Raw genomic sequence first — 25,100 nt, 5'->3', positions numbered from 1 at the left:
TAAACAAAGCCCAGACATTTGCATGCCAAACTTGTGTACTTTGCCTTATCTGCAGTCCCCCTACAGAGATGTTAAACATAGCATGCAGCAATATTGCAGCTAAATCACAGCTGTTATTAGCACTGAGTGGAATTTCTTCTCTTGAGAACTTACTTTTCCAGTACTACTCTGAAGTTTTGGGATGTGAGTGGATTTCATTTTTTAATTTGTTTTTTTCGGATGTGGAGCTCAGCTTTGGCAGAGAAAAACCCTCCCTCGCCGTAGGTCTGCCTTACAGGTGGCACCACAAGTTGTGAGCACCGCGACCATTGAGATGGCAGTAATTCCCCAGAGTGCCCCGTTATTAAATGACCCTAAAAAAGTCCAAAGAAAACGGAAGTCATTTACCCCGGCCGGTGTTTTACGAGCAATCTTTATCAGGTACTGACCTGCCCTGTTCAGGGAAGTGCTGTGACTCCGTATTTTCCTGCAACACCCTGAAACGGAGGCCAACAGGGACGAGTTCAACAAACAGGGCACAGCCCCAGCACGCTGGGCTGGAGCAGCGAAAGCCAAACCCGGGGGTCTTACACGGGGAGGGGGCTCAGACACCGCTTCCCCCTTCGGGGGAGGAGGAGGATGAGCGCTGGGGGTATGGGGAAGGGAAGGGAAGGGAAGGGAAGGGAAGGGAAGGGAAGGGAAGGGAAGGGAAGGGAAGGGAAGGGCAGCCAGTGTCCCTGCGGGCCCGCCGGGCTGCGGTGGCCCCGGGGCGGGCGCGGGCAGCGCCGGGTCCCGCCCGCCGCGGGAGGAAGGGGCCGGGCGGGCGGCGCATCCACCTGCGGGCACCTGCCCTGCCCCTGCCCCGCACCGTGAGACTCCTCCCCGGCTGCACCGCCCGCTCCCGGCTCCCTCCGCCGCCTCCCAGCCCCTGCCGAGCCCGGCCGCTCCCGCAGCTTCCCCCAGGTAAGCGCCGCTCTCCCCGCCTCGGGAAGCGCCTGGGAGGGAATCGCCGTCCCGGCCGCTGCGAGCTGCGCCGTGCTGGGTTTGGTTTTTAGCTGAGAAACTTCGCTGTGCTCTTAGGGGGGAGATGAGGAGGGAGCGCGGCGGTGTCTGGGAACCGCCGTCCTGCGGGGTAGGAGGCGCCGGAGGAGTGAAAAGCGAGAGGCGGCTCTCCCCGTGCCCCCCTGCTGTCCCCGGTGTCCCCTGTCCCCAGCCGGTGTCTCCAGGGCGAGATGCAGAGCGATAAAGTCGCGCTCTCCCGCGGGCCGGCGTGTAAGGGAAGCCGGGAGCAAAGGAGCAGGGAGGAGGTGGATGGGGAAGCCAGGATAGCCCGGATAACCAGGAGCCAAAGGAGCGGGGAGGAGGTGGATGGGGATAGCTGGGATAGCAGGGAGCCAAAGGAGCAGGGAGGAGGTGGAAGGGGAAGCCAGGATAGCCGGAAAAACTGGGAGCCAAAGACACACGGAGGAGGTGGATGGGGAAGCCGGGAGCCAAAGGAGCAGGGAGGAGCTGGATGGGGAAGGCAGGATAGCCGGGATAATCCAGGAGCCAAAGACACACGGAGGTGGTGGATGGGGAAGCCGAGAGAGTTGGGATAGCCGGGAGCCAAAGGAGCTGGAAGGGGATGGAGAAGCCGGGATAGCCTGGAACTAAAGACGCACGGAGGAGGTGGATGGATGGGGATAGCTGGGATAACCGGGAGCCAAAGGAGCAGGGAGGAGTGGGATGGAGAAGCCGGGAGAGCCGGGAGCCGCAGGAACACAGAGGAGGTGGATGGGGAAGCCGGGAGCCAAAGGAACACGGAGGAGGTGGATGGGGAAGCCGGGAGCCGCAGGAACACGGAGGGAGGAAGGCAGGAGCTGGGTGGGCGCAGTGGGGGCGCTGGGAGCGCGGTCCGAGGAGCCGCAGCGGGGAAGGCGCGGAGGGGCTCAGCCAGAGCCGGCGCACCCCGCACCGCTCCAGGTGCAGCTTGTCCATCTCTTGCCCTGGCGATGAAGGGTAAAAGATTGGGCAACCTCTTCAAGGTTGCAGAGAGAGTAAACCAGAGCAGTATTTAGCTCTGGGGCCTCTTCAGTGCGTATTGATGCATTGGGTTTCAGCAAAAGCGCTAATTTGGGGTCAAAGTTGGCACAAAATCAAGTGATTTTGGGAAAGTAACTTTTAGAAGAGCTGTACCGTTGCAACTTCTGCGCCAAAGCTTTGCATGCTGAGGTGAATTTAGTCCACACCTCCTCGCAGGTGGCTTTGTGTTCATTGCTTACCTGGACCTTGAAACTCAACCTCAGCTTCCTGGGTGGGTGGGTGTCTGTGAATTTAAGGGAGCATTGTCCCTTTGTCCTAAGTGGCCCTGTTTGTCCTGAGTTAGGTGACACTAATGTCTCCAGTGCTATAGAAAGAGCCCAAGGAAGCAGCTTGGATTATTTGCATCATCTAGGTAAATATTAGGTGGGGAAAGAGGTGGATGTTGTGTGTGGCATAGATCAGTGAACTGGGAAAATGTGGCTTTTACCTAGAGGTGTAGATGTAAAGCCAAAAGACAGGTGGGCAAAGATAAATGTTGATGTCAAAGTAGGACCTCATGTGCCTTTTTGTCTTTCTTCCTTTCATTCTTAAACTGTTAAAATTTATTCTGGCTCATGGGACAGTTAGCCTAGAGCAAATCTATCACAGTAGCCCAGCGTGAAATTGGAAATAAGTTGGAACTACGTTCCTGGATGTTGATGGAAAAACAAAGCAACACATTATTGTGGGATGCTGGTCAAAATATTTGCCTTGGAGTTGCCAGTCCTGGAGATATGGTCTTTTCCTCCTGTGCCAGTCCAGGGCTGGTCCTCACTGAGCAGCTCCAGTGCCACGGTGGTGGCTCCGGTGCCTGTGCAGCACTCCTTCCCCCAGGCTTTGATGTGTGCATCCTGAAACCCTTTCTGGCCACAGGAGCCTCCCCGTGGAGTGAATTCAAACCCCCTGCCAGCAAGATTTGCTTTTCACTCTTGTCTGCCGTAGACCTCTTAGAAGTGGTTTGCAGGTCCTCAGGACCTGTAGGTCACGGGTTAAAAATCACTGAGCTGGACAGGGATCTAAATAAATCTGGTTTGTTAACATTGCTGGGTTTTATTTTCCTGCAGTGTGGGTACCTAGTGCTGCCTTATTCACATCACATTATTTGCAGCTCAAATATAGTGAAGAAGTGCTCCTGAGACGTTTATTTCCTTGCCAGTGACTTTCAGTGACGTAGACAGACACTTGAATTTAGCCAGAGGGTAATAGTCAAATACGAAAATGATTAGCAAACATGCTTCTGCCAGAAAGTTATTTGCTTATGCCTTGGAAGGAGGGCAAGGGCAGAACCTGGGATGTCATGTAGGGGAAGTAAGAATCCAAGGCCAAGCTGGCTGTTGCTGCATCCTCAGCTCCTCCTGTGATCTGGTTTTGTGTGCTGTGGTTTGCAATTGCTGCCTGAGCAATGGGTCCATCTCCTACCATGCCAGACCCTCTGGTTTTTCTGGGCTCTTGGTCCTTTCTGGTTCAGAAATGGCTGGTTTTGTGCCACTCACCATCCACTCAGTGAAATGAGAAAAAAGAAAAGAGCCTTTCAGCCTCCCTCCTCACCCCACTGCTCTTACAAAGCACATGATGTACTTGTGGCACACTGAGTTTGAAATCAATGTCTGTTTGCAGACAGATGACAATAATAGTAATAATAATAACAAGAAAATTATTTGTAGTGTGAGTATGCCAGCCTATAACTTTTCAAAATGTGACTGCTACCCTCAGAGATTTTTAATGCCTCCTTTTCTTTTGCACGTGGAGGTAGAGTTAGTTTTGGTTTCCTGGCTGGGGGAACATTGCTGTGGACTTCAGTGAGCCGCTGCTGATAGTGCTTATCAAGAGGCACTGTTTTTAACACCTCTTGATAAGTAGTTCTACATTAGAATGGCTTTTGAGGAGCTAATCTAGAATAGCTTCAAAACTATTTCTTAGGAACTGTGAGAAGGAGGAGGTTTTATTTGTGGCAACCTTTCAGGTAAATATTTGCATAGTCTCACAGAGTTCTCTGAAATACTTGTGATGTTACTGCACAGGCATGCTGAATAGAGCTCACCTCTGTTGAGAAGGTTTGTTGAAAGGCCAGGACACTGTAGGACCCTGATTTTGATGACTTTGAGATGTTCAGTCGATTTGTCTTTGATCCCTGCCAAAGGATAAATGGAGTAAATTAAAATCACTTTTTAAAAATCATCACAATAAAAATACTCAGTGCCATTTCCTGAAGAAATTCATAGTTCTCTCTCTGAAGAAATGTCTAGGAAATCTTGTTAATGAAATGGGATAAAAAAATCTTATCTCCTTTACTTCTTCATTCATAACTGGATTTTTTTAAACCTTTCTATACTTCATGTGCAACTCATTGTAATTTTTAGTACTGACTGTTAAACAGCAATCTTCATCATGTTTCTTTCCTCTTGTCCAGGTGACAAGGCAGGAACTGTCCTGTGAAATTGCTCTGTGAAAAGTTCATGAAAATGAATCTGGAATCACCTCTTTGTTTGTTTTCCCTCTTTTTAATTTTTTTTTTTTTTTTTACTGCCCCACTAACCTTTCCTCCACACCATGGTTATGTTGTGTTCATGGTTATGTTGCTGAAACTTCTAGGTGGTCATAAACTGGTTGGAAATTAAAAAAAAAAAGATAAATAATATTTCCTTTCTAGCATCATCAATGCCATAATGTGTTGGCTTGCCCCTCTTTAAGCTTGAGCTTTGCACTGAAATTACTCCTTTGCTATCTCAGTGATTCCTGTTGGTTTGCTTGGTACAGGGAATTTTTTTGATAGGCTGCAGTGTGTTAAGTTCATGTAGAAAGTTTGGATGCTTTTATGCTTCCCCCTTTTAGATGATGAATTTGACTCCTTTCATTTGGGTTTTGACTGTTCTGTCCTCTTACATCTCTGTTTACATGTGGCTGCTTTTATGTAGGTCTAACTGTGAGGAGCTAGTTTGGTTTTTTTTTGTTCGGGGGTTTCTTTTTCAGTTGTTGATAACCATCACAGGGCTCAGCAAACAGCTGATGCTGTTTCTGCTTCAGGAAATAACCTGAAACACCTATTGGAGCAATATGTAAATCTGTAAATGCAGGAAGCAAGCTGTTGCCAGTATAACTCTGCCTTCTTTGGCCAGTTGAATTCACAGTGCTGAATTAGGATATCTGGAGGTACTTATTCCATCCTATTGACTTGGGCATGGAAACAGCCTATGGGGATCTCTGTGTAAAAGCTTTGGAAACCAATAAACAATTATGGCTTGGTGTGTGCTGAGGAAGTTATTCCTTGCATGGAGAGCCGGGGTAAAAGGCAGCAGGTCTGGTGTCATTACAAAATCCTGCTTAGACCTTTGGGGTTTCTTTGCCTTTGATTCTGTCTCTTGCCTTTTTGGGATGTTGGCTCCTGGCTAGCAAAGGACACAGGAGGTGTGAGGGGGCCATCAGCTGATGCTGCTGTAATGAGGCAAAATCAGGGTCTCATTTTTGCCCAAAATTCACCAAAATTCGGTGAGGGGTTTAGGAGCACGTGGTGGTGAGGACCATGTGCAGCTGAGCAGCACAACTCTCCATGGCACAGAGGGACTGTCACTGTGGCAGGGAGGAGGACAAGCCTCTGGAGGGCTGAGAGAGTCTGGAAAGTCCATTTTTGATTAAATAGGGTCTTGTCAAATGAAGTACAGACCAACTGTGCTGCAACTTTTGCTTAAAGACCTGATTTGCAGAAATCTGTAGAAAAACATAAAAAATGCAAAAAGCGATTGGATTGAATTTGTTTTGAATTAATCTAATATTTTTATTTTTTTGTATTGTTGTTTGGCTGTGTTCCTTTTTTGGTTTCATTTTTGACAAATTTACTGGAATAGTGATGCATTCCTTTAATCTTAATGACCCACGATTAAGATAACATGAAATTAACACTCCTAAGGCATATATAAAAATCTTGGCTACTTCAAATAGCAGCTGCCAGCTGAGGCAACATATTTTGCTTTATTCATCAGTGAACTGTGTCAGTGGTGGCTTTTTACTCTTTGTCACTTCTGTCATCAGAAACAGTGGCTTTTTTCCTGTACTTTGAGTTATGAAAGAAAAACCCACTTAGTTTGGGACCTTCTGTGTTGCTGGAGGTGTAAATGCTGGTTCTGCTCCATCCATACTGGAGTTTTTGAAATTTAGGGGCAGGACTGATGGGTCCCTTTCATTATTTGGGTGCACTTTTTCCAGAGCTAGAAGGTGTTAGCAAGCCAACCCTCAAAGCTCTGGTACCCTGTGACACCTTGAAGCCTGCTCTGGTTGGGGAACTCCATCCCAGTTCCCTTGCCTGGGATCTCCAACTCTCTTTAAAGGACTCCTGAAGTTTATTTTTTCAATTGCACCCAGTAAAGTGCTATAACAGCTCAGCAGACCTCAGGAGGAATGAGGGCAGTGAGAGGGAAGGAGAGCTGTACATTCCCACTGAACTCTTCTGCACCGTCAGAGTGGGTTTAGGACACTTTTAAATGGTCTATTTAAATTTGTCTGGTGTGTGAGGTGAGTTAGGGGCCAAAGTATTGGACTGAGATAAGGCAGACCACTCCCTTGTAGCTCTCTAGTTGTTGGGGAGTGTTTGATGGTCATTTTGCTTCTCCATGACCCATCTTCCTTATCAGAGAAGCTGTTGCAGTTCCCTTGATGTGTTTGTAAAACATTTTGAAGTGTGGGAGTGATGTGTGCTTAGGAAAACCAGATTATGTCATTATTGGATGCCACAGATTGATTTTTGCCTGAAACATTTGCAAAGGTAACAGCAGTTCAGTGATTTTGGTTTCCTGTAGTTTTAAAACACTGGCAAATATGTAAATATAATGCAATACAATACAATATAATACAATATAATATAATACAATACAATATATATTAATATAATATATATTAATATAATATAATATAAATATATATATAATACCATAAAATACAGGAACCTATGAGTTCCTGTATTTTATAACAGGTAAAGTGTTATTAATCAGAAACTGGATAGGAAATAGATTAACAAGAACTGAATTGGGAGTGATGGTGGAAAACCAGCTAAGCAAGAGAGAGATTTTTTCCTGAGTTCATTTGAAAACAATAAACCAAACCAAAACCACTCCCAGAAACTCCCAAAAAAGAGTGGGGAACACTCTTCCCTGTAAATTTGCACAGCCTTTCAAATGGTAATAGAAAAAAAGTATTGGGGATTTTTTTTAGTAGCTGTTGGCTTCCCTCAGGATCACCACTTCTCTCTGGTATCACTAAACTTCCTAACCCTTTTATTCCTTCTCCTTTTCAGAGAACAAGGAACAGAATTACCCTCCTGTGATTTATTTGTCTCCAATTCTGGGCAGAGCTGCACTTCCCCACTGCTGTGAAGAGCTGGGCAAGGATGGATGGGACATAAAGCAAAGCAGAAGTCCTGGAGCCTTAGTCACCAGTCTGATGGACTTTCAGTAAGTATGAGTAAGGCTCACCTGTCTGCCACACAAATAAGTGCAGTGGTGCATTATTTACATGTTTGCTAGCAATGATAAGCAAATGCCAGCATCAGCCTTCCTGAAGTGTCACAAAGAATTGGCATGCTTGAGGGGCTGAGCAGCTGCTGAAACCTGCTTCAGTGACATTTGCAGTTCAGTTTTGGGTGAGATGATGCCTTGACAGAGGTTCTAAAAAATAACCTATTACTTTGGGCTGAGTTATTTTGTGTTTTTACACAGCTGCAATGTGCAGGGTTTTGCTCTGCAAGGTAGAGAAATGTATTTCTCAGTGCAGGACTGAGGCACTTTCTAGGGTTTTTTTTCTTGTAGAGCAACATGAGAGGACTCAGTAGACAGCAGCATTTATTAGAATGATTTCTTGTGGAGGTGTATAACTGCCTATTTTAGATCTGCACCAGCAAACATTTCTGTATTTCTTGTGTCTGTGGCAATCAGTGGTTTTGCCCAACGTTAACGTTTAACTTTAAAATAAACTGCTGGATGCTTGAAACATTCAGTGCAGAACCTCTCTTTTACCCTGTTTGCAAAACTTTCAGTATTGCTGTGGCACAGTTCCCCTGCAGTGCTTCTCTGCCTGTTTTTGGTTCAGTGGCTACAACACACAGCCAAGAAAACAACTCTTTAGACCACGTAAGAGTGAGAAAAACGTGGCCTTGTGGGGGCTGCAAGTACCACGAACTGGTTGAATTTGTATTTGCTGATGCTGTGCTGGTTTCTGTGTCATAAACCTCAGAGAGACACTTGAGTAAGTGTTGAGAGAGGGCCTGGCCATGGCACTGACACCGTGTGGGTCCCTGCCAGGAGATTCTCTGACTCTGGTTCTGCCAGCCAGGGTGAGCACTGACTTGACCTTCTCAGTTTGTGCTGCCCTCGTGCTTATGAATGGTTGCCACTGTATAATCCTCAGGCTTGTATTGAGAGGCTGCTGAGATCTGATTTCATGCTGCACCTTGGTTTGTACCCTCTCTTCAAATACTTCCGCTTGGTTGGGAGTTTTGGTGTTTTTTTATTTGTTTTATTTCTCCCTCTCTGCAAATCTGGCCTTTTTCCAAAGGGAAAACTGACAAGAAAGCTGGACAAAGCCTCCAGTTGTGATTGTTTTCTTTTTTGTTTGTTTGTATAGGTTCACACTTTACTCCCCAACACTTGAATTGTTTCTGTACTGTTGACAAAGGAAAAATGACCTCTACTCTAGTAAGTGAACAAAATATTCACAATATTCCTCTCTGATTTTTTTCTTTTAATTTGGTTTTATTTCTTTACACGTGACAGCCCATTGAGTGATGTCCTGATTAACAAGTCTTTTAAAGCATGGACTATTTGTTGTGTTTCCTTTTTGGCAAAAAGGGCAAAAGATGCTGTGAGGCAGGTGTAACAGCTTTGAATTAACCAACATTTCAAGTGCTCAGATACTTTTAGGGGAGATTTATGCTTTTGAGCATGTGTATTTGATTTATTTAAGCTAGTTTTGGTGGGATAGGCTTCTAACTAGTTCTTAAAGCTCTTGCAGGATAAATATTCCTGTGGGAGGGCAGAGTGTGTCAGAAATAGCTTAGGTGTACCTGGTGCTGTCACAGCATGAAATGGGGCAGTAAGCATTTATCCTGGACCTGGACAAAGGCTGTTACTTGTCAGCATTTCTTTCTGTGGTGGTGCAGCCCACAGCTGTCCCTGCTGTTTATTTCTACCCTGTCAGACATCCCAGGGCAAGCATTAGTGCAAACAGCTTGGGAGGGCTGGGCTCAAGAGTCCTTCTTAGGCTGGGCTGCTATGGAAAGCAAGATCAGGAAACTGATCTTGCCAGAGGATTCCCAGCCTCACTCTGTGTTATTTTTACTATTCAAACCGTGAGGTTTTGGGCATGTTCTGTGAACCTCTCTGTCTGTGTTCACTGGAGTCCCCAGTAAGTGCTCTGTGTGCGGGGGGTGTATTTTACAGAGTGGGACTGGGAGGTTTTTGTCCTCGTTTCTCACTCTCTGCTGTTCCCTCCCTCCCTCCCCACGCCACCCCTCAGGGTCCACCACCGCCATACTACGAGAACAGGGGCTTCCAGCCAGAGCCCCCCTACGCTGCCAGGCCGGCAGCAGGTGCTCACCCCTACCCACAGCTCTTCTCCACAAACCCGCCCTCCGTGCCAAGCTACATCCCAAGGGTTGCCACCCACCAGTCCAGCAGGCCAGCAGCACCCCCACCCAGGAGAACCTGTGCAGCCAGTAAGTTTTGGGGGGGGGTTTCTCCTGGTTTTGTGTGAAAACCCACAGGGAATATTCCTCTGTCTGCTCTGGGGTGCCCTGACCCCCAGGGGAGCACTGACTTTGACCCTCATCCATGGAGAAAGTTTCCCAGGCTTCAAGATAGACCAGGAATCCACAAAAGTGTGAAATAGATTATAGAGAGTAGTGTAGAGAAATTGAGGTTTTGGGGTTTTTAGTGTGTTGTGGATGGAAGCAAGATGGAGGGCACAGGGTGTTGTCCTGGGTTTCTTCTTCATGCTTCTTCTTCCTTCTTCTCCATGGGTTTGGGTGGCATTTTGTAATTGGGCAGAAAAGTCCCCATTGCAGCGCTTTAGGATCATTTATTGGGGTAAAAGGGAAAATAATCCAGGTGTCAGTTCTTCATTGGATAGTTCAGTCTTAAAAGACCTTGTACCAAGAGATTGTTGGCCATTTTGTGCCTTCTAATGAAAAGCTGCCCAACTCACAGTAGTGAGACTGTTTTACTGATAAGAAATAATAAACACCTGAGTCTGAACATGAAACACCATCTCAAGTGCCTTCAATCCAGACCCAGAGAAACCCACAACTGGTACCCCCACAGTTTTGGACCTGAGATCTGTTGAAGTAAGATAACAAAGGAAAGGGACTTTCCCTTCCAAGCTGTGCATTGAAGGACCCACGTCCTTCATGCTTTTCTTCCTGTCATGAAGAAGTGACAGCTGGCTGGGGTGCTGGTGAAGCTGGGTCTTTGGAAGGAAGAATGGTGGAATGGGGAAGTCTGGCTAAAAATGACTGATTTAATGTCAAATAAATAGTGCTGGTGGGTGGAAATTACTGATGGGTGGAAATAACTTTATTTGTGAACCTAATTTCTCTCCTCCCTGCTTTCACTTCAGGTCTAAGGAAAACCATAATAATTATATTATCTATATTAATAGTCATTTGTTGTGCAATTGCTGCTTTCTTCATCTGGTATTTTGGTAAGTTATTTTGTTTTCCTTCTTTTTAATTTCTTTTAAAGAAAAGAGGTCTTAAACTTTTCAAGTTAGATGCATCCATTCTCATTTTATGCTTTATTCTGAATTAAGGACAGAAGAGTCTTTGTTCCTTTTCTCCTAAGACATGAACTAATGTTGCTTCTTAATGGCTCAGTTTTGTCTGTGGGTTGAGTAGTTTTTTTTTTTACTTCATTCTTTTTAATGCTGCTGTTACTTTCCAAATTTGAGCTTCACTTAATTTCAGATGAAGGGAGGGGATTGCAATAAATGTGCAAACCTTGACTGCAGGAGTGGAAATGGTCAAGATGTGTTTTGCTTTGCTAAAATGGGATCTCTCTTGGAGCAGAAGTCGTTTATATCCATTTATTTGTCTCTGTGGGGCTTTTATGTAAACATTGCATGAGCCCAGCCTGTCTCAGCACTCTAAGTTGTACCATGGATGTTTGCTTTGGAAATCATCCCCAGCTGGGGTGGCTGAGCTCTGAAGCAGGGCTGGACCAATTCTGTTCAGCTCAGGTGAAGTTTGCCTTGTGCTGTCATAATTTCCCTTTCAATGAAAGCTGCTTTGCTAAAAAAGCAGGAAACTAGAAATCTGGTAGTTTTAGGAACCTCTCCTTTCCATTCTGCTCAGGAGAAGAGAAGGAGAGATCCAGTGGAAGGTGTCCCTGCTCACTGCATTGGGTTGGACTAAAATGTTGTTTAAAGACCCCTTCCAAACTATTCTATGACTTTAAGGGAGTTCATTTAGAACTAGTAGGATGACACTTTGTGTTCTTGGAAGCGGTTTTTTGACTCATTTTGAATTAAGCAGGGTGAGTGTAATCGTGTTTTAAATGAGATCAAAAGTACATAATTGAGACACTCTCCTCCTCCTTTTCTACGTGTTAACACTTTGCCAGTGCAAAGCTGACTCCTTGCTGACAACTTAACGGTGCCTGATTATTCAGGGGAGTCCAGTGGCCAAAACCCAACCAGCTACATCAGAGATTTGATCTGTGCCAAGGACAGAGCAATCCATCTCTGCTGGGGCAGGCTGGGTCCCTCCCACCTCTGGGTTTAGGAGCTGCTTCCAACGTTTTGCTCCATCAAAGAGGGAAACTCTGAGAGCTGGGCTGATGTGGGTGGTCACCAATTGTTGTGGTGTTGTGGGTCCCAGGACGAGGTGAGAGATGACAATCGACTCCAAGTTCTTAGAAGGCTGATTTACTACATTATTATATTATATCATATACTAAAACTATACTAAAGAAAGAGAAAGGAGACATCAGAAAGCTAGAAAGGAATGAATAATAAAAACCCGTGACAGACAGAGTCCCAACACAGCTGGACTGGGATTGGTCATTAATTAAAAAACAATTCACATGCAACCGATCAAAGATGCACCTGTGGGTAAGCGACCTCCAAGCCACATTCCAAGCAATGAGATAATCATTGTTTACATTTCTTTTCGGAGGCTTCTCAGGAGAATAATCCTGGCGAAGGGATTGTTCATAAAATAGCATGGTGACCATGTGCAGCCTCGTGGCTGTGTTTCTGTCTCCCTGCAGTAGAGAACCACTGTCTCAGCTCCCTGATTGAGTGTGGCTCCTCAGGGGTGTGCATGTCCCCCTCCCAGTGGTGCGATGGAGTGAGCGACTGCCCCAATGGGGAGGACGAGACCCGCTGTGGTGAGTGACAGCAGCCAAGGGCTGGGGGAAACTCTGCATCAACTGCAGGAGCCTGGGGGAGCATTGCCCTGTACAGAGCTTGCCTAAGCTGCAACAAGGCTGTTTTAGCCCAAGGTCTGCCTTTAAAGTGGTTTGGGATGTGTGTTATGTATAGATATTCAGTTTGTTCCCAGCCCGATTGAAAAACTGAATAAAATGCTCAGGGGTTTGAGCTGCCTTGACTTTGAGTCAGTTTTTTAAATCTCAGTTTTTAATTTGAGCGGGGTTTGTGCAAAACTGGATCTAGCATTGTCTCTGGATGGAACAGTCAGTGGTGACTTCTCAGTAAACTTCAGGTGATAACAAACCTTCAGTCAGGCTTAGCTTTTTCCATGTATTTTGTATTCCTTGTTCTCTTCTTAGTTCTTCAACTAACTCATTTGTGTAAGAAAGCCTGGACTAATCAATGCTTTGAACTGAAAAGATGCCAAGGGAAGCTTTAGAGCTGAAGGTAGAAGGTGGGAATCTTGATTTGTCCATTCCAGAGGTCTGGCATCTTGCGTCGTGCCAGTGCCACGCTGGAAATGCCAGCTGTGCTTTAAATTCCCTCTGCAAACTTTTATTCAGCACATTCTCCTGCAGGGTTGGCGTTTGCTGGCAGCTGTTCCACTCCATTTGGTTGAATAATGGCCTCTTGGAGAAGCCTGTTTCAATCTGTTCTTTTGCTTGAACTATTCTTTATTAAATTCTTGTGCAAGCAAATACATAATGGGACGCGGAATGTCAGAGCTAATTGCTCCTGGTTACATCCTTGCTTTACAAAGCACTTCTCTGAAGAAATTTGGTGTATTAAGAGATAATAAAATCTCTTAATAATAAAGATATTAATAAGATAATATATTTTTCAATAGACTATATTTTATTTATGCACAGTATGTAATATATTAAGAAATATATGGCTGCATAGAGAAAATATCAAAAAATTTCATTATCGCAATCTTTCTCAGTGGTAGAATATAACAGAGAAATTTTAGCATAAAAGCTGAAATGAAAGGATGAATCCTATCTTGTACCTTTGCTTTTTAAAACTGGTAGTTCTTATAAATTGCCTTACATGAAAAGAAGTAAGTCATTTCCATATTTCTGTCTACTGGCTGTTTACTCAGAATTTGAGTAGAAGGGAGCATTAAATTAACATCAGTTCATACATGAAGTGGATATTATGGGTAACTACTTCCAAGCAGAGAGAGCAGTAATAATAGCATGTGGTGTTCTTAGTTTCCTTTTTTTTTTTTCTTTTTCCCTTTCTTCCTTTTCTGGCAGTTAGACTTTTTGGACCAAATTTTATCCTGGAAGTTTATTCACCTGTCAGCAAATCCTGGTATCCTGTTTGCCATGATGACTGGAATGATGATTATGGGAAGATTGCATGCAAAGACATGGGCTACAGTGTGTAAGTGCAACCTCTGTCAGCCTCTGCTCAGAAAAAGAAAGGTTAAAATGTCCCTCTTGCCATTTTTAATGTGGCTGAGACTTTGCTGTGAAAAATGTACTGGCAAAGGCATCTCTTCATCTTGCCCGGTTACATGAGGTGTATACATATCAGGTAAAAATATTATATAAATTATATTAATACTATATATAAAATATATAATATTTATAAGATATATTTAGTTTAAATATATATATATTATATTTATATAATTTTATACAAATGATATAAATAAATGATAGAAATATTTTAACCCAGTGACTGTGGCTGGGCTGCACCACCAGGGTTCCACGTTCACAAAAATAAATATAATAACCAAAAATAAAGATTTCTGCTGTCGTGTCAGAAGCTCTGGCTTGGCACAGCTCATTGTTATCACCTGTTTGAAAACTGAAAGCACTGCTGGGTTTCATGGTGGACTTTCTGTTTTTTAGGGATACGTATTTCTACAGTCGTGGGGTACCTGACGTCAGCTTTAAGAGCTACATGAAGCTGAACACAAGTGCTGGGAATATAGACTTGTACAAAAAGCTGTACAGCAGGTATCTTTGGTTAATAAAAGCCTCTCTCCTTTCATCCAGGCTCTCTCCAGATACTGGAAGAGGTGCAGCTTCTGCCTGCAGCACAATGCAAGCACATCTTCCAGTGGGGGTTGCTGGAGGGAAAGAGACTTTGACTTTAATCTGATTGCAGCAACGGCTTTTCCCTCTTTTTAAAAACACAGCTGTCATTTTTCCATCCTCCCTGTCCTCTTCTAAAAGAAAAAAATGTCCCATCCTCTGTGCTGTCTAGAAGGCTGCCAGGTCAAAGGTGTTTTTCTAAGGCTCTCTGACCAGCAGCAGGAGTTTGTGCATGGTGACAGGAGCTACAAGCTGCCACACATTCACAGCAGCTGGCACAGCCTTTTTTGCAGTCACATGAACACACAGCATGCAGAAATGGATCCTCACTGTGGAAAGCATCATTTTTATTATCATTAAACCACTCTGAAGTGTCCAGTGTCAAAACCTGTAGGGTGCTGTGCCTGCAAACTCCCTGCAGCTCCCTTGTTTAGTTGTTCTGCCACGGCTTCCTAAATCGGCTCCACTTTCTCTCTTTATCTTGCTTTTCAATAGGCTTTAAAACCTTTTGTGCTCATGCCTGCAGTGTCCCACAGGACAGTTTTGGTGAATGCAAGGCATGGTGGAGGCCAGATGGTGAAGAGAGGAGGGAACCCTCTGCAGGAAGATGAGGCTGAAGGCAGGGCATGTAGCTGGAAAGGGCAGAAAGCAGCTGGAGGGTGGACTTGGCTCACCATTTCCTTCACTGAGTGCCTAAGATGCTGTTTGGTGTTTTTATTTCTCCTGCAGTGGTTCCTGTGCCTCAGGAAATGTGGTTTCTCTGCGCTGCATAGGTAACTCCCCAGCTTTTGCAAACTTCTGCTTCCTCATGCTTTGAAATGCTCTGGCTGGCAAGTCCTTTTGGAACTGAGGCATTTATTGCTGCTTTTGCATGGGCAAATGATTTACCTCTGGTCCCCAAATCATGCAGTTTTAGGAGCAGGGTGGGAGAGAGGAGCCAAGGAATGCAGTGCATCCCCAGTTGCTTTTGTCTTTGCTGCCACTGGTTCCTTTAAATGACTTGTGGTGGAGCTCCATATCTGTCCCCCAGCACTGTGTTGGGATGTCTGTGGCACATTTGCTCTCCAAGATTCAGCAACTGGGTGAGCAATGCATTTTTGATGGTGATTCCTGTCCTGAGGAGTCTCCTGGCTGTTGGCTGCTTTGTTGCACAGCAACAAACAAAAAACCCCCCAAAAATCAACAACAACAACAACAAAAAAACAAAAGAAACCCCAGAAAACAAAAAACCCACAACAACAACAAAAACCCCAAAACCAAAAAAAAAAACCCAAAAAACAACAACAACAAAAAACCCCCAAAACCAAAAAAAAACACAAAAAAACCCCAAAACCAAACCAAACCAAAAAAACAAAAAAAAACCCCAAAACCAAAAAAAACCACAAAAAACCCCAAAACCAAACCAAACCAAAAAACCAAAAAAAACCACCCCAAAAAACAACAAAAAACCCCCCCAAAACAAAAAAAAACCAACCAAACAAACAAAAAAAAAAAACCAAAAAACCCCAAAACCAAAACAAAAAAAAAACAAAAAAAAAAAACAAACCCAAAAAAACCCAAACCCAAAAAACAACAAAAAAACCACCCCCAAAACAAAAAAAAAAACCCAAAAAACCAAATCAATCAACCGAACAAAAAAACCCCAAAAACAAACCCCAGTGTCAGAATGGCCAGAGACTCCTGAAAGGTGGGAAGAGTTTATGGTGAGCCAAGGGCAGCAGCTGCCAGGGGGGGTTTGCAATTTAATGGGGGTCTGGGCAATGGCAGACCTGGGATTTGGTGCCAGGGCAGGGGTTTGAGCTGTGGTGTGCCCAACATGGTGTGTGCACCCCTCTGCCAGGGGAGCCTGGGGTGCAGAATCCCCCTCCCAGCCCCCTCTTTGATGAACTTCTGTGTGTGCCTGACCTTTCAGAGTGTGGCCTGTCCAGCAAGAGCGTCAGCATCATGAACAGGATCGTGGGGGGCAGCGGGGCCGTGCTGGGGCAGTGGCCGTGGCAGGTCAGCCTGCACGTGCAGGGCACCCACGTCTGCGGGGGCTCCATCATCACCCCACACTGGCTTGTGACAGCAGCACACTGTGTGGAAGGGTGAGTCCCTCTCTGTTTCACAGAATTCCCAGAATCCCTGGGTTGGAAGAGACCTTCAAGACCATCGAGTCCAGCCCAGCCCCAACCCCTCAACTGAACCCTGGCACCCAGTGCCACATCCAGGCTTTGTTAAACACACCCAGGCATGGGGACTCCACCACCTCCCCGGGCAGCCATTCCAGAACTTTCTCACCCTTGCTGGAAAAACCTTTTCCCTGCTCTCCAGCCTGGATTTCCCTTGGTGCAGCTCGAGGCTGTGTGCTCTGGGTGTGTCAGTGCTGCTGGAGAAAGAGCCCAGGGCCAGCTGAGCCCAGGCCCCTTTCAGGAGCTGTGCAGAGTGAGGAGGGCAGCCCTGAGTCTCCTTTGCTCCAGGCTGAGCACCCCCAGCTCCCTCAGGGGTTCCTCACAGGGTTTGTGTTCCCAGCCCCTCTCCAGCCTCCTTGGCCCCTCTGGATGTGCTCAGTGTCCCCAGGTCCTTCCCAAACTGAGGGGCCAGAGCTGGGCACAGCACTCCAGGTGTGCCCTTAGCAGTGCAGGGACAGAATGACCTCCCTGCTCCTGCTGGCCACTCCATTCCTGATCCAGGCCAGGAGCCATTGGCCTTCTTGGCCACCAGGACACACGGCTGGCTCATGGTCATCCATCTGTCCAGCACCCCCAGGTCCCTTTCTCCAGCCACACTCTCCCCAGTCCACAGCGTTGCAGGTGGTTGCTGTGGCCAAAATGCAGGACTCAGCACTTGGATTTATTAAACTTCACCCTGTTTGCCTTTCTTCAAGCTGAAATGCATGAATTTATTCAATTCTCCCCACTTTCTCCCTTAAAACTGAATTTCTCCCCCCACCTGGCATGCAGGTGCTCGGTGCAGTGTTTTGTCTGTGTTGTAAATTTGAAGTATTAAGGGAAGATTGGTTCTGGAGGAGGCTGGCTGCAGCTCATCTGTCTGCTTTCTACAGGAAGCCTTATTTTATATTTTGTCTTATTTGCAAAATGAAATGGGTGATGTTGAGCACAAATACCCACCCAATTCGAGATGTAAACTCAAGGCACAAAATTTAATGCCAGCTAGTACAATGTTTCCATGAAGATGTTGAATTACACTGTGAGAAAACCCAAAGGGAACTCCCCCCCTCCAAATTCTCAAATATCACGCTGCTGTAGATATGATCAATTTAAAGGTGCCTGTGCCATTTATTTCTTCGTATCTTTTTGCCACAGGGTAGTAAAGTCCAAGTCAGTATTAAATACAGATTTATATCTATCCAAGGAGCACTTTATGTAGCCATCAACAAGAAAAATAGCTGGTGCTTTGTACATTTTTAACCTATAAAATAGAGTTGAGGGTTCTGTGGTACCGTCAGAAAGGGGAAAAATTTGTTTAAAAGGTGGCTGCTTCTGTTGGAGGGAAAACCCACAAAACAAAAACATTTTTAATGGTTGGTTGGCTGGATCACATTTGAGGCTAAGGCAAGGAAGAATATTTGTCCTTAACCTTGAGAAAGGAATGCAAGTGTTGATTTCTACCTGGAGATCTTATCCCTCCTTTGCTGTCTGGATTGGAGCTCTGCAGTGTGCAAAAGCTTTGGGAATGGCAACCAAGCTGCAGCTGGCACAAACCTGGTTTTCAGCCTGGTCTGGGTCTTTTTTTGGAGGTGGGGTGACTTTCAGGCACAACTGCCTTGGCACTTCTCATGGAGGGAGTTTTAACACTTGTGGCAAGTTTTCTATTAAGCTTTTGTAAACTGTGCTGGAGCACAAGAAGCTGCTTAAATAGCATGCTTAACATTAAAAAAAAACCCACCAAAACCCAAAACCAGCCTAAAAAAAACCTCTGGTGGTGTTTTCAAGATAGTGAAATTCTTTCACTAGATCATGTTTTTACTAATTCTGGCTTCTGCTGATACCGGTGACATGTGAGACTTCAGAAATACCTGCCTGATCCCTCAGTCATGGAAATCAAAAGGCTTCAGTGTTGCAGTCTCAGACTTAATTTGTTGTGCTGAGTGATTAAGGGGATGGACAGTGATACTGGACCCACTGCAAAGATTTTATTTAATATATTTTTGAAACTAGAGCCAAGCTTTCCTCAAGTTACATGTCTGGCAATTTGTTTTGTCTTATTCTTCAGAAATGGTAGTCAAATGCATGCGCATTTTTGGTCACACAAACATTTGACTACATGAAGACAGTTTTTCTGAAGGTCCTGATCTCTGTCTTGTCACCACAGAATAAAACCTTGGGACCTTTTCTTTGTTCTGTAGGCGACTGTCTGACCCACACAGCTGGAGGGTTTATGCTGGGATTCTCAATCAGGATGAGATGCTCTTCAGAAGTGGATACAAAGTGCAACTGATAATTTCCCACCCAGATTATGACACAGACTCTAAAGACAATGATGTTGCCCTCATGAAGCTGGAAACACCACTGAGTTTTACTGGTGGGTATTCTGCTCCTCTTAATAAGGGAAAAATCCAGTGGCAGTGAGCACACCTTTTACAACTTCTGAATTTCATCAAGCAATCCTTGTAGACACTTATTGGAAGTACACAAAATGATCCTAGAGGCAGAGGGCACAGCCTCTGATTTCCTCAGCAGGATTTATTTAAATCTATGACATGGATAGGGGCTTTGGGCTCATCTCAATAATATATTTTTACCTCTGAATGCTCTATGGTGCTTCAGTTTAGCCACTGCTTTATGTGCAGCTACAGGTGCAGTGCTGATTAAATCCCAACTCAAGTCAGGTCAAATGATGGTCAAAAAACCCTTCAGAATTCAACATTACAAGAAGGTCCTTTCATAAAAGCAGATGTAGGTTGTTTGTAAGCAATCAGTACAAAATAGAGAACAAGCCACTATTTAAACTTGAAGTGCTTTTTGTGTACAGGCCCTTTGTGTTTCAGTGCATCATTTAAAGCTACCAGGAATAATCTGAAAGGGATTTTCTGCTGCTGAGAGCAGGGACATTGCCTGGTCTCCAGGTTTTTGTGCTGCACACTTCTTGTATATATCAGTACTGAATCCTGCTTGTCTTGTGATTATTTTCAGCAGATTTTTGCAAAGAGAATGCAGAACCTGTAGAGGTTTTCAGAATTTCTTCTTCGTCTTCTACTGCTCAGAAGAGCTGGTGTTAATTGTTCTATTTAACCTGACGAATTAAGGTAGAACCAGTAACTGCTTGTCCCTCACTTTGAGGTGGAGATGGGGTAGATTTGAGGTGAAGTTGAGATTTGAGGTGGAGATCAGGTATCCCTCAGGGAAAGGGCAGCTGGTAAACTTTCTTCTGCTTCCTGCATTGTCTGCCTGCGAGGAATGCAAAGTACAGAGGGAATGCATGGTGTGTAAGTGGTGGCCATTTAAATTTATTTTGAATTCTGTCTGAGCATCTGTTTTCTGTTTGTTTTGCAGAAACTGTGAGGCCAGTTTGTCTGCCCAATCCAGGAATGATGTTCCAGCCTAACCAGCAGTGCTGGATATCAGGGTGGGGAGCAGAATACCAAGGAGGTAAAAAGTGCCTTTGGAATATTTTGATCTTTCACATAAACTAGTCTTCTTCATCCTAAGAATATTGTTGCATGGGCTGATGGGGCAGTTTGAATTACATCTGTTCATACACTATTTTTTTCACCCATTTTACAGCCCCCCATATTCTGTCTCAAAGCAAGTTTTGCATTCAGCAGACTGCAAAGGGACCCTCAGATCAGTGCTTTGGGGCCATAAATACCCATCCAGGAGATAATTCTGTGCCTCTGCTGGCAGGGCCACCTCTCCTGCAGGAAGGGTTGCTGTGTGCCAAGCATGCATGTCCTGTGGATGTGGGAAAGGGCAGGAGCTGCTTCTTTCCACCACCTCAGGCTGAAAGAGAATAATGCAAATAAATTTGCAAGACTGGAAGAAGGAAAGGGAGGAAAGGGTTTTTTTTGGTATAAGAAAGGTGCTGGGGGAGGACCTCTTGACCTCTTGTAGACTTCTTAAACTTCCATCTTACTGCTTCTAGGAAGTTTATTTCATCTTGGCTGCTGGGGTTTTTTGTAACAGCAAAGTAATGTGATGCTGATTCTGGTTTTGTCTTTGTATGTTTGTGCCTATTCCAACTCCAGGTAAAACATCAAATAACTTGAATTACGTTGCGGTGCCCCTCATAGAACGTTCCAGGTGTAATTCTGTTTATATCTACAATGGCATGATTCTGCCTACAATGATCTGTGCTGGAGACCTAGCAGGGGGAATTGATTCCTGTCAGGTAACTATTCCTAATTAATAGCTAATAATTGTATAAAAGATGTAATGATCTGATAATTTTTGTGGCCTTGCTAGTAGGTTTTTTTATCTATCTATCTATCTATCTGTCTGTCTATCTATCTATCTATCTATCTATCTATCTATCTATCTATCTATCTATCTATCTATCCTTTCTATCTATCCTTTCTATCTGTCTGTCTATCTTTCTATTTCTCTATTACAAATAAATCCCATTCTCCCCCAAAATTAAAAATTTGCATTACATCCACTTGGGCTTCTGGTTCTTTTGGTGGTGCATCCCTTTAAAGAGGAGAGCTTTTGTTTTATCATCTGAATGGCTGCCAGTGCTGAGTTCTCACTAAATTCCCAAGGGGGGTGAGGCTCCTTTTTAATGCTTCAAGGATGGTTTGTTACCTGGTACTTGAAAGTGATCAAATGCTCTTCATAACTACAGCATTATTATCATTATTCTATTATTAATCACAGTGTTGTGGCTGTGAACAATAAAGCCAGTAATGCCAATCTTACTTAGAGGGCTCTGGGCAAATTATTTTCATCCCTATAGGAAGCAGACATCATTTAACACCAAAATTGCCACCATATTTGTTTTAGTGAGTCCCTAAATGGCAGGTAGGTTTATATTGAAACTAAAGCTGTGTTCCTGGAGTGAAATGGGTCGTGTTTTTCCTGGTGGCTGTGTCACTAACAAGGTGTTTGTGTCCCCTGCAGGGTGACAGTGGAGGTCCTCTGGTGACTCACCACCACTCTGTGTGGTGGCTGGTTGGGGACACCAGCTGGGGCACTGGCTGTGCCACTCCCAACAAACCTGGAGTGTATGGGAATATGACTGTGTTTACAGACTGGATTTATAAAAATATGCAGGTAAAATATTCAGAGTTTTTTCATAAATTTTAAAGCCCCACATCCTGAAACGTGGTTCTACTTAAAAAAAAAAAAAGTGATTTACATGGTAACTAAGCTGTTTTGTTGGGAAGCATCCAAGTGATTGTTAAGACAGAACCTGAAACTTTGTTTTCTGTTTTGTTTTGTCTTTTAAACAGGCAAACAGATGACAACACTCTCATTGCTACTCGATGTTCCTGAGGACAAGAATGAATGAAGCCATGGGGGCTGGGATATTTATTCACTTTGTGGTTGATTTTATTTTTCCTCTTTGATTTTTCTTTTTAAAAGTAACATGAAGGATTGCACACTTGGTTCTGTGCTGGCTACAGTGACAGATCTTAATCAGTGAAGGATTATCACAATGAGCACCTTTCTTCTCCTTGGGGTGCCTGGCAGAGTCATTCTGTCAACTGCTTGCTGAAATGTCTCTCTTTTGTTGAGTAACTTTCACTTGATGATCAGGCTTATAATGACAATTTCAATCAGAATTTAATTTCAGATTTTCGTAGCAGGATGCTGAGACAGTTGGTTTAGTAGTTTTTTAAATTAAATGTTAAGTAATGTGAATGTTGAATCTCCGAGCTGCTGGTTGGCAATTTTAAAAGAAATTAATGTTTTTTTAGTATAGAATTACAAAATGGTTAGGGTTGGAAGAGACCTTAAGGATCATCCACTTCCAACCCCGCTGCCATGGGCAGGAACACTTTCCACTATCTCAGGTTGCTCAGAGCCCCATCCAAACTGGCATTAAACACTTCCAGGGCTGGACCATCCTCAGCTTCCCTGGGCAACCTGTTCCAGTGCCTCACCACCCTCACAGGGAAGAATTTCTTCCTAAAATCTAATGTAAATGTGCCCTCTTTCAGTCTGATGTCACTAGCCATTGTCCTCTCACTCCATGTCTTTGTCCGAAGTCCCTCTCCAGCTCTCTTGTAGGCTCATTAGGGACTGGAAAAGGTGGTGAGATCTCTCCAGAGCCTTCTAGAGGCTGAGCAACCCCAGCTCTCTCGGCCTGTCTCCACAGCAGAGGTGCTCCAGGTCTTGGAACATCTTTGTGGCCTCCTCTGGACTTGCTCCAGGCAGGTCCATGCTGGGATCCCAGAGCTGGATGCAGGATTCCAGGTGGGGCCTCAGGAGAGTAGAGGGTGAGGCATATGTATGAAGGGAATTTTTCATGCACTACAGTACAGGCACAGAAAATAAAATAAAAAAAATTCACTGTCTATTCAGGTAGTTAAAAATCCTCAGGATCTCAACACAGCCGTCAGTCAAAGTCAGACTGGTGCAGTCTGGCTGCCTCAGACCTTACAAAAATGTGCCTTAAGCTGCTCTGAACCCAAAATGGGAGAGTTGTGGATGTGGGATTTGGAGAGGGATGTCCCAAGCAGGGATGCTCTGGACAGGGATGCCCTGGACAGGGATGCTCCAGGAAGGGATGCCCCGGACAGAGATGCCCTGGATAGGGATGTCCCAGGCAGGGATGTCCCAGGCAGGGATGTCCCAGGCAGGGATGTCCCAGGCAGGGATGTCCCAGGCAGGGATGTCCCAGGCAGGGATGCTCTGGACAGGGATGCTCCAGGCAGGGATGTCCTAGGCAGGGATGCCCTGGGCAGGGATGCCCTGGACAGGGATGCCCTGGATAGGGATGTCCCAGGCAGGGATGCTTCAGGCAGGGATGCCCTGGACAGGGATGCCCCAGGGCAGGGATGCTCCAGGAAGGGATGCCCTGGACAGGGATGCCCTGGATAGGGATGCCCTGGATAGGGATGTCCCAGGCAGGGATGTCCCAGGCAGGGATGTCCCAGGGCAGGGATGTCCCAGGGCAGGGATGCTCCAGGCAGGGATGCCCTGGACAGGGATGTCCCAGGCAGGGATGCCCTGGATAGGGATGTCCCAGGCAGGGATGTCCCAGGCAGGGATGTCCCAGGGCAGGGATGTCCCAGGGCAGGGATGCTCTGGACAGGGATGCTCCAGGCAGGGATGCCCCGGACAGGGATGCCCTGGACAGGGATGCTCTGGACAGGGATGCCCCGGACAGGGATGCCCTGGACAGGGATGCCCCAGAGCTGCAGCAGGAGCAGTCTCAGTGCTGAGGTCCCTGGCTGAGCACATTGAAGGTGACTTTTGACCTCTCCCTGCTGTGGAAGGGCAAAGGAGTCCAGGCAGGCTGTGCTGCACCTGGAGCTGCACACACACACACACACACACACACACACACACACACAGGGATGGGATGTTTTGTACAAGGAAACACAAAGCTGCGTTTCTGCAGGACGAGATGAACTACCTCATTTGTTAAATTTGGCTTCTGATTCCTTAGAGCTCTCCTTTATGTATCCACCTGTATGTTTTTAGCAAAATATAATTTGTATCCGAGTGCCACCTGACTGAGGATTTTGAAAATAATTTATAATTGTGGTAGAGGATCAAAAAGCCATATCAAGTCACTTTGTTAAGGATAAATCTTTATTGAATGAAATGACTCTACTAGTCTTGTTTTCTCTTTTGGTACTGAAATGCAATTATCTTACATGTAAACACTGCACCAAATAAATTGGTTTTTTTTTTCTTTTTTTTTTTTTTTTACAAATAGTTTTCCTTAGTTGTGCTTTATATCTGTTTATTTGGATTTTAGTTTTGAAAGCAGTTGCTGGATTCAGTGTCTGAAGTGCTTTGAGAGTCTGATTAAAAAAAATGAAACCAACAACAAACAAACAAAAGAAAAACAAACAAACAAAAAAAAGAAAAACAACTCAAGAGGGTGAGCTGAGAGATTATTTAAATTCCAATATTTCAGGTCCATGAACAAACTCAGGGAAATAAATAGAGCAGGATGTCCAGGAATGCTGAGTGGTTTTGGTGGCTGGGTCTGATGAAATCACTCTGATTTAATTGAATTAGATAAAGACGTTTAGCCTGCGGGCAGTGGCTTGAGGGAGTCACACCCTATTCTGTCGTTCTCCCTCCTGCTGCCTGCAGCAATGTGTCCTTGCCTTTCCTCTCCAGGTCTGAGATGGGTGTTTGCAATAGCACCTGTGCACCTGGAGGGATGGGGGAATACCATGAAACAACCAACGAGTTTGAAGTACATTCAAAACAAATTTAAAATTAAGCTGTTACAGGTACGAGGCGCTTTTTCTGAGGCTTCTTGCAGCACTGCAAGTCACTAATAGCAAAATAATGTACTGGGAGGAAGGGGAAATTGGCTGCAGTGTTGAAGAAGGTTGAGGAAGCTGGATGTTGGGGTGAATGCTGTACCCAAAGTCAGGCACCAGCTGCAGTTCCATGCCAAAGGGACAAACCCTTCCTGTCATACCCAGCCTGAGGAGAAGGCTTCTCTTGTAGGAAACTTGGAATTACTACATCA

The 25,100-nt window shown here is 45.1% G+C and overlaps 1 protein-coding gene across 1 annotated transcript; it reads left to right on the top strand.

The window, feature by feature from the left end:
* The first annotated feature begins 850 nt into the window (after positions 1-850).
* Positions 851-23,441, top strand: TMPRSS2 (transmembrane serine protease 2). The gene is made up of 15 exons (XM_054513989.1): positions 851-942; positions 7,325-7,481; positions 8,650-8,720; positions 9,541-9,739; positions 10,639-10,722; positions 12,288-12,407; positions 13,710-13,839; positions 14,313-14,420; positions 15,228-15,271; positions 16,411-16,585; positions 18,847-19,022; positions 19,994-20,089; positions 20,686-20,828; positions 21,557-21,709; positions 21,889-23,441. Exons 3-15 carry the CDS (start codon positions 8,706-8,708, stop codon positions 21,898-21,900), a joined length of 1,455 nt encoding a protein of 484 aa, XP_054369964.1. The 5' UTR covers positions 851-942; positions 7,325-7,481; positions 8,650-8,705; the 3' UTR covers positions 21,901-23,441.
* Positions 23,442-25,100: the final 1,659 nt, after the last annotated feature.

This window comes from Molothrus ater, chromosome 2, assembly GCF_012460135.2.
Source record: "Molothrus ater isolate BHLD 08-10-18 breed brown headed cowbird chromosome 2, BPBGC_Mater_1.1, whole genome shotgun sequence".
Taxonomy (NCBI): Eukaryota; Metazoa; Chordata; class Aves; order Passeriformes; family Icteridae; genus Molothrus; species Molothrus ater.
Note: the sequence above shows the minus strand (reverse complement) of the source record. Positions and strands in the feature narration are given on the sequence as shown.

Bases quoted from the DNA above. Each gene is read 5' to 3' on its own strand.
- TMPRSS2 (XM_054513989.1), top strand. The intron at 9,740-10,638 runs GTAAGTTTTGGG...CTTTCACTTCAG, and splicing joins CAGGAGAACCTGTGCAGCCA to GTCTAAGGAAAACCATAATA. The intron at 12,408-13,709 runs GTGAGTGACAGC...CTTTTCTGGCAG, and splicing joins GGAGGACGAGACCCGCTGTG to TTAGACTTTTTGGACCAAAT.